The sequence below is a fragment of the Choloepus didactylus genome, chromosome 5, assembly GCF_015220235.1.
Source record: "Choloepus didactylus isolate mChoDid1 chromosome 5, mChoDid1.pri, whole genome shotgun sequence".
In the NCBI taxonomy this organism is placed as follows: domain Eukaryota; kingdom Metazoa; phylum Chordata; class Mammalia; order Pilosa; family Megalonychidae; genus Choloepus; species Choloepus didactylus.
The window spans coordinates 141,670,006-141,684,121 of NC_051311.1; the positions used below are offsets into that span (position 1 = coordinate 141,670,006).

The window sequence follows — 14,116 nt, forward strand, 5'->3', positions numbered from 1 at the left end:
AAGAGTGACATTTTTGAGGAACTGCAGCCTAGACAGGAACATCCTGGGAGAAAGCCATTTTGAAACCAGAACTTTGGAGCAGACACCAGCCACGTGCCTTCCCAGCTAACAGAGGTTTTCTGGACGCCATTGGCCATCCTCCAGTGAAGGTACCCGATTACTGATGTGTTACCTTGGACACTTTATGGCCTTAAGACTGTAACTGTGTAACCAAATAAACCCCCTTTTATAAAAGCCAATCCATTTCTGGTGTTTTGCATTCTGGCAGCATTAGCAAACTAGAATAGTCACTTTCTCAAAAAACATTATACAACTTAATGTCACTAAACATGGGGCTGTATATTATTTTAACATCTTTAATTGAATAAAACCTTAGATTGTTCAAGCGTATTTGTTTCTCATTGGGGAAACCCTGTCCCAGAGATTTAAAATATTCCTTTGGCCCCCACTGTGGGTAAGTGTCAAAGCTAGGACGAAGGCAGTCTTCTGACATCCAGGTCAGCATTCCCAAAATAACTTCCATCTGCCCCTGGCCAAACTTTGGGAAGTGTCTAGCATACCTTTAAAGCTTAATACTTTGTCCATCAATGGACAAATGTACATTATCACAGACTTAGTTCTCTGAGCAGGGATCACATGGCATGAGATGCTTTGGATAAAGTTCTGTTAAAGGCGGCCAGTGTTTACAATGCATCCCAAACCAAGCTTAACCAACCTCCCTGGAGTTTTCCCACTCCTATGGAGATAGACAGAACATGCAAATCCTCAGGTGAAGGATCTGCTCTTTTATCTGTTGAAAAAGTAAGATACAAACTGATTTGCATTTCCTGACACTAAGCTATTTCCCAACCCCTGTAATTAAGCTATTTTCCTTTGAGTTGTGACAGTTTTTGATATTGGTCTCTAGCCAAGATCATCTGCAGTTGTCCACCCTCCTCTTTTTTCAGCAGAAGATATTTGCTGAGATTTTCTGTCCTCAGCACAAAAGTTCCACTCGCAGATACACATTCAACAGAGTTACCCCATGGAATCATCTGTATTTGAAGACCTTGGAAGAACCATAAAAGGCTATTTCCCAGCTGCCAGGGCTGTGAGGAGGCAGGAGGTGGGAAGTGAAGTGAACTCAGCCTAAGCCCCTTTGTCCACTTCCATTTCACCGAAATTCCCCTTCTGAACAGGGATCAGATGGTATTGTCTTCTTCTCTGTACCCCATAATTAAGTGTTGGGTTCATTAAATACATGTGGATTGATTTAATGCATACAAATCTATCTGGAATGTGCCTCTACCTTTTCAAGTGAAATCAGCAAGTATTTATTTAGTGTTAAGCTCCAACTCCTCCCTGTTTAGTTCTTTCTCTTTGCCTTGCCCCTTTTCCCAAACCCTAGCTGCTTTTGATTCCTATGTCAAGGCCCAATTAATCCTACTATCAGATTCTCTCCAGTTCCACATCATTGTTTTAGGAGTAGGTAAATTCTTAGGCCAAGGGAGGGCAGATGAGGTCTCATACTAAGTGAAAATGACAGTTGACTGCTACTGCCTGTCTGGAATTCTGGGCTGAAAGGAATACTAAGGATAAGCTCACAGCTTGGCAAGAAAAAAAATACCAAAGTCAGTTAGCGATGTCTGTGGCAGTTGAGGAGGTTCAGAATGGGGCACTTGGACCCACATTTACTACTCCTGAGGGAGGTTTCCATTTACCTTCACAGCTCCCCAGGGTTGCCTGTGGTGGAGGGTGGGCTGCACAAGATGGCCCTGTGCCAGTGAATCCAGCACTGAGCAGAGCAGAGACGAAATCAGGGAGAGTGAGAACCCCAAAGAACAGAGAGTAAGAAGGCTTGATTATTGTTAATGCCGGCAGAAACACCACAATCTTCACCAGTCCCAACCGATTTAGTTTACATGGCATCAGGAAATTTATGTAAACTTTATGTAAACTGCCCCTCATCCTGTTAGAAATAGGTAAAGTATGCACAGTGCACAACTAAGAGGAGAAAAGGACATTCAAGTTAGAGCTGAAGAAAATATCAAATCTGGGAGCAGATGGATTCTTAAACTACAAATCTTGATTGAGGTTAACCAGATGGATTCTTGTCTATAAACTCATAATTCATATTTTTTCCAGAAAGTCAAATTATAGCCACCAGGCAAAAGAAAGTCCCTTTCTGACCTCTAAAACTCTACCTGTCCCCTCTTGCCTCTTCTCAAACATTTCAACATTCTAACATTCTCACCGTGTCTGAATGTGGAAGTTGTTGGTGGTTCCAGTATGCTCATAGTCATGGATAGCAGCTGAGAAGATTATAGCAAAGATCTCCAGCTCCGTCAGCCAGTTCTGAAAGGGAGATTACAGAGCAATCAGTTAATGTCTCTTTCTCGGGCAGAGTCTCCAGCTTGCTGACAATACACCCACACGGCTGCCTTTCCACCCTGCAGCTGGCAAGCGATTGCCAAACGCAAGTTTTCTGACAGACAGAAATGAGTTTTATTTCTGGGAGGAGACTGGGGAACATGTACTTTGAAAACAGCATGCCCAGCAAGGTTGAAAGAGCTAACTAGTAGTTTTATCTTTTTCAAGCAAGCAAAAAGACGGTGAACATGAAGACTTTAAAAGCCCTCATGTATTCTCTCCCAATTTCCAAATAAAGTTCCAAGGTAGACACGGAAAAAGAAAAAAGAAAAGATTTAAAATGTCAACACAACACCAAGAACTCAGAGTAATAGAGGAGCTGATGTCTGATTATGAAAGGGACATCCACTGGAAGGTGGAAAGAGACAGAATACAAGAAACACTTGGCCTTCTGCCTCCTGCATGCTGGGGTTTTATGGAAACTGTCCCCATCCATGCTACCAAAATGTGCTGTAGTTCAGTGGTTCTCAAAGTGTGTTCCGTGGACCAACAGCACTAGCATCACCTGGAAGCTTGTTGGAAATGCAAATTCTCATGCACAGCCCAATCTACTGAATCAGAAACTGGGCGGCCCAGCAATGTGTGTTTTAACAAGCCCTCCAGACGATTCTCACGTAGCACACTTGAGTTTGAGAACCACTGCCGTGCTGGAAGCTCCCTTAAATGACACCCATTTAATGATCTCTGCGATCCACAGATGCTTGCCATCCCTTCTGTAAACCTTACTGCCTGGTGTGCAAGTGACAGATCATTCACGGCTCTACGCCTCCCTTTGGTGCCCTTTGCTCACCTTTGTAACCAGGTGAGTTGATGCTCACAAGATTCAGTATGGTTTATCCCAAACACTGTTGTGACAAATTGTACTTGTTATTATAATTATGTAATTAAATATGGCATAAACCAATGAACTAAAAGTACAAAGATGGGTTGTTATTTCCATAGAACCTATGTTCAAAGCTTTGGACAGCTACTAAAAGAACTGCTGCCAAATATATATGACAGCAGTAGAAACAATTATAAAATTTAGAGAGCTTCTGCATCTCAGCTTGTTTCACAAGTATCTCTGAGTTCCCATTTCATTTTAAAAAAGTGAAACTGGAAATCTAAGACAGGGGTGGGGTACATGCAAGACATATGAGTACTCAAATCAGTGGAACTCAGAAAAAGGTCTGGGGTCTAAATTAATATTAGTGAATGAAATGTAATTTAAGTTAATACAGAATGATTAAAAATGAACATACAAATTTTTATGATTCTCCATTTTAGCCATTTTTTCAATGAATTACTAATTTTTATCCTCAGCTAAGAAATTTCCTGAGAATGACTACCTTTTTTGAGGATAAGTAAGGAGAAAATAAATAAACAAACAACATAAAACCTATGGAAAAACTTCAGTCAGGGAAAGAATAAGCATGGTGATAACTAAGGAAAAAATATATATACTTTGGGAAATTATTTATTGGGGAATCCTATATGAAATGTCAGAAAACTTCTTGGCAACCTCAATAATGTGCTTCAAAAAAAAAAAAAAAAAAACAAATTGATGTACTAGGAGTAGAGAGGCATTAAGAGAAAACAGACTCAGATGAAAATCAACAAAATGAGATGGAAAATAGACAAGTAAAAAAAAGGGGGCGGGGAGGGAAGATTACAAGGAAACTAAAGTTGCAAAATCTATACTGAAGGTAGCCAAGAGCCTCATCACCAGGGTTAACACTCAGCAAGGCCTTCCTCTGAGTCAGGCAGGCACTTTTCTAGGTGCTTTACATATATAAGCTCGTGGGAATGCTCACAGCTCCAGGGAGGAGTACAGCTGTTGTCTCCATTTTATAGATGAGAAAACCGAAGCCTGGAGGTTAAGTAACTTATCTAAGGTCAGGTAGCTCGTCATGCGGCAAGTCACACAATGTGACTCCAGAGTTCTCACTCAATCTTTAAATTATATTTCCTTTGGGTTGTTGTTCATATATTTATTAAACATTGCATAAAGTTATGTAGGTATAACTTTATGTTACCCATTTTTCTTGACATTTTACATATATATATGTATAGTCCTGTTTGGTAATGTCTTTCTTTTCTTCTCCAGCATCCTGTCCCTAACCATCTACCCCTGCTGCCTTCTACCACCATTCACACACACTTATCTCTTTCTCCAAACTCATGCAAAGTTAACGTTTTAGAATAAGATTATGAATGGGAGACAGTGAACCATCAGCCCAGACAGCAGAAAGCATCTGGGGTGGGGGGTGGAGGCAGGAAGGGGTTTCAGTCAAGGACAAATATGAATTAAAGACGACCCCAACCCTCTAAGGCTGGGTTGCTGAAAGAACAGGTGGCATTACATGGCATGGTTAACAGAAATGGTGTAAGGAGGAGAAACTATCTTGAGGGTAATTTGGCTTCATATTTTAATAATGCACAGATTTCCTTGCCTCTTAAAAATGAATTGCTATGAACCCAGAAGGTTTTGTGTCAACCTGTAAAAAGCCATACGTTTAAGTCCCACATGAAATTTTTTCCAGAACTATCAAGCTGTGACACAGGACAAGTCACAGATCCTATCAGTGTTTTCCTGTTTATAAAATATGAGTGTCACGACTAATTAAATGACAGGGGTGCTATGACAATGGTTAAAAGTGGACTTTGAATTTCTTTGTGTGTGAGTCATATGGGCAAGCTGTTTGTGTATGCACATGGGGGCAGAGAGGGAGTGGTGGGGTACATAAGATCAGGAGATCTGAAGGAAAAGAATAGAGACAATTTCTCATTGCCAGAGCAAGAGACATTTTCAAATTATGGCTTTGAAACGTGAATGATAGAGTTTTTTTAGTAATTTGTTCCTACTTTTGTATTAGTTTTTTTACTGCTGCTGTCATAAATTACCACAAATGTGGAGGCTGAAAGAATAACACCTATTTATTAGCACACCGTTCTGTAGGTCAAAAGTCTGGCCTGGCATGGCTGGATTCTCTTTTCAGGGTTTCTCAAGACTGAACCAAGGTAATGCCAAGCTGGTTCCTTTCTGGAGGCTCTGGGGAAGAATCTCCTTCTAGGCTCATTCAGGATGTTGACTGAATTCATACCCTTCTCACGCTTTCCATGTAACCCCCTCTATCTTTAGCCAGCAATGGCCAGTGAAGTTCCTGCTCACTCTTCAAATCTCCATGACTTCTACCTTATCTCTTTGATTTTTAAGGACTTGTGTGATTACATTGGGCCCACTCAGGTAATCCTGGATAATCTTCCCGTTTCAAGGCTCACTGTTTAGTGACCTTAATTATATCTGCAAAGTCACTTTTGCCATGTAAGGTAACAATGGGAGTGACATCAGGGAGTGAGGGTCATAAGAGCCAAAATTCTGCCTACCATAAACCATAACAAAATTACTCAGCACTCTTTAGCCAGGATGTCATTTTAATATCTCTGATGTTTCCTTCATCCACATGATGATGTCATATATGATCAAAAGAGCAAAAACAGTTAGCTTCTCCTTCCTAAGAAATTAGGCAAAAGTAAAACTAGTGTGACCTAACCCAAAGGGAGCAATGAAAATGGCTAAGTGACAACTTTGGAGCTTGGAATCTTTTGACCTAAATCCAGAGCAAATTGGAGTTATTCAATCAACAACTCTTCAATCTAATTCTGTTCAAGGATTTTTCCTTAGAAATGAGCAAAAGAATTCTGAAAGGATTCAACCATCTCCTAGACACTTCTAGTTAAGCAATAATGAGTAATACAAACAGATTACAATGAGTAATACTGCTGATGTTGAACCCCAGACATCACTTTATCAATGAGATGTTTTAATTCCCAAGGTGCCTTACAGTTTATAAAACTGAAATGATTTAAAGCATTTTTCCCCCTCTTGGTTTGTAAAGAGAGGTTAGAGTAGCAATATGTTCTCCATTCATCAGAATGCTCCCCACTGTTTTTGTAAGCCTGCAATGAAAGAAGTTTGTTTTGAGCTGCATTTCTAAGAGGGAGTGGGTGGGAAGCAGTTTCTATATTTAAGCATTATTCTGAATATGACCTGAATTGATAATGAAAATTCAATGGCAAAAGGCAAATGAGCTGATGCAAGCACAGTATGAGTTCATCAAGATCATTGGCTGCTAGGACATAGCATTTATGTTAATGATAATTTGCATTACATAAATGCTTGAGAATTTTTCTTCAGGGCTGGAGCTGTGTATGATTCCATATATTCCCCATAGTATACTGTATCCAGTAGATAAAAACTAAATATATGCAGAAAAGTTAAACTACAATTGCATTTTTGCATCCATTTTTATCCTCACCACAATACCTTCATGTAAGTGTGCTTGAGGAAACCAAGATATAAGAATAATTAGGGACTCCATTTTGCCAAGGGTGTTGTAGAAGCACAGCTAAATAGTTCAAATCATGGGCTTAGAAGGCAAACAGATACCTTCCCTTTGGAGTGTTTCTATAATTTATAAAACAGCTTTTTAAGAAATATTTTCAAGAAATCAGCCTTCCAATAAAGAAAAATTGAAAAATGAGAAGAGGTTTTGGGAAAACGTTACAAAGCTTTAAAATGATTTCTAGTTGCTAACCTTTTATGACACAAAGTACTTTACATTTTTAATATTTTATTCTTAATTGTTGCAGCATTTCTATAAGGTAGAATATTTTGCATCATTTTGGAAATCAAGAAATTCTGGCTCAGAGATTCAAGTAATTTGTCATGGGTCACACAGCATAATAAGTAATTAAGCAGGGCTTTATATCCAAGTATATCTAGATCTGATATACACTACTTCCACTGTATTTCATTTTTAATTCAGTGAGATAATAGAGCAAGTCTTTCAACATGCCCTAGCGTAAAAGATAAATGTGTAGTGGGTTTATGGGCAAATTGATAACTGTACTCAAAGAATATCTATGTTGATGTTGATGTTAATTCTGAAGGAAATTTCAAAGTAAAAAGACATAGGACCCACTGTTTGTCACTATCAGCCATACTTTTTAAAATTAATGACTTAGATGAGGGCAAAGAGGCATAAGGCACCCATAGCCAAGCTGAGCAGGTTAGCTAATAGAATGGATTACAGACACTCAAAAATATCTGAAGAACTGAAAAGTTTAGAAGTAAAGATTGACACTTAGGTTCCAAAATATAAAATACAAATAAATAGAATGTGAATAATGGTAGTCCTGTGAAAAAGATCTGGTGGAGTAAACCAAAAGCAAACTTTGTGTAACACAGTTGCTAAATACACACAATGCAACTTCAGTATGCGTGAATGTCGTCATTACTCACCACAGCAAGAAATTAACAGGGGCACTCTCCACATCTGTAAATACATGCTTAGTTCTGTAATTATATTTTCATTGGTCATTACTTATGATGCAAGCCATTGCCAGCCATCTCTTTCATCAAGTCCAGGCTGGAGGAAATTTCAGGGCAAGACTGAGCCCCTAGACTTTCCATGAATTGGACAACTCTTGGGGAAATGGGAGTCCACAAAACCAGGCCCCTGCTGTGGGTTCAACCTCATCATAATAAGAACATCCTCCACTGAAACCCAAATCATCTTCACACCCTTTGTAATCTAAGAATTCCTATCTGTACTTACTGCTACTCCTGTCTTATAGAGGAGGTAGTGGACAGTCTGAGTGACGTCTGCAGCATGCATCAAATTGTGGTAAGGGTTCTTATGCTTGCTGTACCCCACTTCCAGGGCTTCCACAAATGAGACAAGTGCAGAAATGGGGATCTGAAAGAGAGCAGCAAGGGTACTTGAAATGAAAAAGAAAAGTCTCAGGCACTATGACTGTTCCATTCTGGAGGCATAACATATCAAATGAAGAAATAACTTCTCATAGTTCATAAAAATCACTGAAGAAATTATCAGATAATATAAAAGCTTGACAGGAAGTCTCTGGTTTAGGAATAGTCTGCTTTGGAAATTGTCCTTGGCTCCAAGGGGAATGCCATCTGAAAAGATATTTAGTTTTATTTAGATAAAAAGCATAACTTTTGATGCATATGTAGAAAATTAAGTTATTGATGACTGTACTAATTTTTTGTATTTGTTTATCCTCATCTACCCTTAAATATTTTTTCTTCTAGTCCTAAGGGGGAAGAGAAACTACACTGGACATCAAACAATGCTGTAATCAATATTTGGGGAATGTTGAAGCAGCACTAATAATTAGTTCCTGTTTGTGGAATCATTCACTATTTGTAACACAATATCTGTGGAATGAGACTTTCCAGATCATGTTACCAATAATAAATTGCCAAGTAATAAACCTAAGAACACAGCCTGTTCCTGTTTCCCTGCATAACATAACTTATCACAGGTCTGTTTAGGTTTTTTTCCCCATGTGTTCTATGTGTATACAATCACTCTTTTTAGAGGGCATAATTTTCAAGAGGTCAATATTTTCTCTGATGCTGGTGGTGGCTTGTGTTTGATTTGGAATGATTTTATAGCTTCAATCTCTGGAGACTTCTTGCTTTTTCACAAATAAATGAGATACATGGCATAGTATATGCTCATTTATTTCACAAGAAACAAAAGATTTGAACCTTTGCTTGGAACTACCAGTAACCTAGAATATTATTTCCAATGAGCCTGATTGCTTTTCTGCCTTAACTATCTATAAGTCTTCCTTTTCTATGTGCCAAAAAGTGAAGAAAAATTGCCAAATGCTTGTACAAATAAAGGGATCCTGAAAACATTCATCATGTTAGTTTTCTGGACCAAATCCAAAGTTTAGGGTAAATGATCAAGTACATAGCTGGGAGAAGAGGAAAGGGTATGTGTTTCAGGAGACAAGGATTAAGTGAGTAAGAAAGAATAAGGGAAAATGCTATTGCAATGCTGAGATTCTATAACACGTTCTCCCTCGGGCATCTTCTTCCATAGTTATCATTTGTGTATTTTTAGAAATTTAAATATGGCTTTTTAGAGGTCAGAAATTAATTTGTTATCATGTTTAAGAATGACGATCCAGTGATTCTGGGTTCCTTGTGTTGTTCTTCAGAACCCACTGAAGCCACCACAATGTTAGGTAAAAGGGGTGTGGATGTGCCTGAGAGCTTTGTCTGAGGAGAGGGTCTTGAGCATCCACTGGAGCCTCAAGTACATTTCTGAGGCAAAACAAATTGAGAAACTGTAAGAAATACATCCCCAAATAATCAGTCCTCAGAAAACTGATAAATGACTGTGGATGTCCAGAGACATCAATATGCTACATAGAAAAAGACCTGCACATTTCAGAGGCTCGTCCATGAGAAGAGAAACCCAAAGAGACAGATGTCAGCGAACAAACACACAGGTTCCCTGGAGAACCTGGTCTGACCTCAACAGTCAGGCATTAGGAAGCTGAGGGGGTTGAGCGCTGGAAATAATCCATGCTCTTTATTTAAAGTTGAAGGATTAATTTGAAGCATGAATATCTGGGAAATACCAAGGATCTGTCACAGATGATAAGCGAGACCATTTGTCTGCGTGAGCCAAATGGCAGGAAAAAGTCTGCAGCAATGGCAAACGAACATTCTGTCTCCATGACTGCCTCAGTGATGGTGGTGGTTGACAGCGTAGAAAATCAGGCTGAAATGAGCTCTGTGAGCAGATCTCACAGGGGAGCTCTGCTATAGCAGGCTTTGGATTGTGCTTCTAGGAAGGCTGGGCTCTAAAGGGGCTTCTTCAGCCTCTCCCTTGTCAACTAGCCCCACCAGGCAAAGGAGTAATGCAAAGGTTCCACCACTGAGGGGTCTGGCCACAGACACTGTGCAAAGGATGCTTCTCAAGTCATCCAGAGCAGTTTTCTGTTGGTAGTAAAAGGATTTTCTTGGTCTTGGCCCAGGAATCATACAAAGAAGAACAAATGGGTGGAGTTTATTTATTTATCTTATTAGTTTAAATGTGTTTTTAAAGTGTGCCTGAGAAGAAAGGAGACTTGTGTCCTAGTTACTGACCTTGAAACGGCTAATCAGGTCGTAGCGTGTGAGTAATTCATAGAAAATGAATTTCAGTGCATGATCCCCGCTGGCGTCATTGAGGGAAAAGACATCAAAGGACCACTGGTCCACATCCTGCAGGACAGGGAAGGGAGAAAGGACGTCATCAGTCCACGGCCACTCACAGAACCACTCAGGTCCCCACTTTTGATCTGGTGGGCAGCCCTTACTCAGGATTTCATAGCCCAAGACTCTAGAATCCTTTCCACTCTCAAACTTTTCCCACCCTGGTAGCTGAACACAGCATTTACTGTTAAAAAATTAAATAAAATGGTATTATTACTAACAACAATAGCCATAATTTATTGTGTATCTACAGTATGCTAGACATTGTGATCTGTGATAAATATGTAATTTGTACTGAAAACCACCTTCTGTGGTAAGTATTATTAGTCCCATTTTACAGATGAGAGCACCAAAAAGCTACTTAATTTCCCTAACATCAACTGTGAGCAAGTAGTAGGGACACAGGAAGGGCCTGAATGCAAACACAAAGTTTACTGACCCTAAGTCAGGCTCTTTCCATTATGCCCTTCAGCCATCACTACTTAATTTCAAATTTTTAATTAACTCCACAACAACCTCTAAACCTCTCCCCAACCCCTTGCCACTCTACTGGCTTCTTCTTAGTCTACGGTTGAGAAGGTTGACTCATGTATAAATGTCCAAAAACATGTGTGATATCAAATACAAAATAATGAGTCACTTCAATCTAAAATGCTGAGCTGAAACCAAGATAACCCTGAGCAGAAAGTATTCGTTTCACAGGACAGAAAAATGCTACCAGTTCTGGAGTCATTAATCTGGAGATCTAGGCCTCAAATCGGTAAATCACGTGATTGAAAAAAGTAAAACTAAAAGCTAAGCTGAATACACTCCTCAAACACAGTTCTTGAACTCCAAAGCCTTCTTTGTCCATAAATAGCTGCTCCAAAATATGTGTGCACATTGTCTGATGGGCTTTTGACCTACCATAATGAGCTTTTTTGAATACAGTAAACAACAACGTGTCTAAGCAACAGTTACTTGTTTACTCATCATGTCAAGAGTCTCACTTTCTGTCAGTAAAGAAAACTTCTTGACTTGAGTATCTGAGGGCTTGAGCATGACCGTGAGAACACGTGTGAGCCCAAACTGACTGCAGGCAAGGCTCAGATGGTTCCCCACAGAGACCCTGGATTTCAGGAGCACCTGGCCGAGTGGCTCTTGTCCCAGCCCCCACTGCCTCCCAACATGATCCATCCATCACAGCCCTGTCCCTGTCCAGACATCCCAACTGTCAAATCCACCCAGGGGACAGCAAGGCACAGGAAAGTCAGGGCACAGGAAAGCTAAATCATACCCAGAGAAAACAAACTCTTTCAAAGGGTTTCTATTGAATTCATTCAATTTGCAATTTGTGATGACTTCACCTCAGTTTCAATAATTTCCCTCCACTATTTTAACTAAAGAAAAATATCTACAAGTATGGAGCATGCTTTCTGGGCAACGTGTTTAGACATTCACAAAACTTCACATCCAGAAATAGGCATTACTTTCCCCAATTGTACAGATGACAACCTCAGAAAGATTAAATGAGTCAGAGTGAATTAAGCGTGGCAGAACTTCATAATAATCCCACTGACACCCCACTGGTCTCACTGTCGACAGCTGACAATTGTAAACTCAATGAATATATGTTGTGACCCAGGCCTCAACCCCTAAATATCCCTCTTGGACCCAGGCCATAAATAGTGGGGTCCTTTAAGATCAACCTAAGACTTAAAACTTCACCTAGCTCATGGTGAATTGGGATTATCATGAGTCATATCCACTGCCTGGCCATTAGTTCTAAGGAAAGGTCCACTGACAACTTAGTAGTTTGGAAAATATTTCATCATGTCTGAACATTTTAAGTATTAGTCCCCAGAATGAATAAAAAGGAGAAAAAGTCTCTGTCACTGGATTATTACAATAAAAAGCAAAGATTGATTCTGAACTGTAAGCCTTAGAGAAAAGGGAGGATGAGTAAATAGGGACAGTGACATGGATGTCCTTTGCCTCTCTGATCCCTCCTTTTAGGGATGTCTTGGCTGTGATTCTCAAATTTTAATGTTCCTCAGAACCACTTGGGGTGCTCAGTAAAAAATGCAGATTCTAGGGTAGGGGACTCTGAAAATCTACAAAACCAGAATCCTGGCAGTGGGTTCTGGAATCTGTATTTTAATTCATATCCAGTTTAACTGCCTGTGCAGGTTTGGATATATTATGTCCCCCACAAAGCCATGACCTTTTAATTCAATCTTGTGGGATATTTGGATTAGGTTGTTTCCATGGAGCTGTGACCCACCCAACTGTAGGTGATACTTTTGATTAGATTATTTCCATGGAGATGTGGCCCTACCCATTCAGCATGGGTCTTGATTCGTTTACTGGAGTTCTTTAAAAAGAGCCATCACAGGCCCAGACTGCTGCAGCTGAGAGAGATATTTTGGAGACAGCCATTAAAAGCAGACTTTTGCTAGCCCACAGTTTGTCTGGGAGAAACTGAGAACACCCCCAGATGCTTAGAGAGAAACATCTGGGGAGAAAGCCATTTTGAAACCAGCACCCCAGAGCAGACACCAGCCACATGCCTTCCCAGCTGACAGAGATTTTCTAGATGCCATAGGCCATTATTCCGTGAAGATACCCTATTGTTGATGCCTTAGCTTGGACACTTTTATGGCCTCAGGACTGAAACTTTGTAACCAAATAAACCCCCTTTATAAAAGCCAATCTATTTCTGGCATTTTGCATAAGGGCAGCATTAGCAAACCGGAACACTGTCTTAAACCATTCTTCTTCTTTTGCCAAACTTTGCCCAAGGACTCTTCTCATAGAGAAACTGCGTGGACTTCCTAGCAGTATAACGTAAAGGAAACCTGAAGCTCCTCAGTTCCTTTCCTTCCACTTTAAACTTGGAGTCACTCCAAGGTGTGTCTTCCTGAGTCACACAACAGATGTCCTCCTAAAGAACAGTACATTTCTACATTTCCAAAAACTCCACCCCAGATGACAAGAGATAGATAAAACACCCCAAGTTAGAAGGTAATATATATTGAATGCAAGAAAAAGCAAAAATGCAGCATATTTCAAATTGGGAGATTGGTCAAGATTATTTATTATCTTATGCCATTTTATGCCACGTTCTTTTCATTAATCACAAAGATTAATCTGACAGTAGTATCATGTTTATTTTATTGAACTGTATTCTCTCAGTCTTTGGGGAAATTTTCTGCGATTGAAGAAAACAGTAGTGATGCCATAAAAACCGCTGGCAGTAAAGTGTAAATAACCTTTTTTCTAATAGGAACTTCATAAAAAAGAACAACAAAAAAAAAATCTTTGTAATTTCTCCCACTCCCCTCCAATTCACTGCTAATAAAACCAGAGTCTGGGGAGGTGGTAAAATATTCAATTGTAAAAAGATTTTGAACTTCCCCAGGAAATAGGGGATGGGGCAAAAGAAACAGCAGCTTTAGCCTTCCTGCTTGTTATCAGTTATACATATGGAGAAGGGTAACAATGTAGAGAGTTAGTACTTATTCCCCATCTAAATAATCCTCCCTCAGAAAGACAACTTGTGCATCTGTGACTGCTTTTCCCCAAGCATAAAATAACAAGTCAAGCACATCTCAGGTTGTTCCACAATATTCTGTAGAAACAGGATGCTTCAACTGGGAAGAAACA

At 39.7% G+C, this 14,116-nt stretch overlaps 1 protein-coding gene across 3 annotated transcripts in view; it reads right to left on the bottom strand.

The window, feature by feature from the left end:
- PDE1C (phosphodiesterase 1C) overlaps positions 1-14,116 on the bottom strand; it is a 567,042-nt gene that overhangs the window by 97,374 nt on the left and 455,552 nt on the right. For all 3 annotated transcript variants that reach the window (XM_037837021.1, XM_037837022.1, XM_037837023.1), the window contains exons 7-9: positions 10,364-10,480; positions 8,010-8,150; positions 2,234-2,334 (exon numbers count right to left, since the gene is read on the bottom strand). In XM_037837021.1, the coding sequence (XP_037692949.1) occupies positions 2,234-2,334; positions 8,010-8,150; positions 10,364-10,480 (359 nt within the window). The remainder of the gene's footprint in view (positions 1-2,233; positions 2,335-8,009; positions 8,151-10,363; positions 10,481-14,116) is intronic.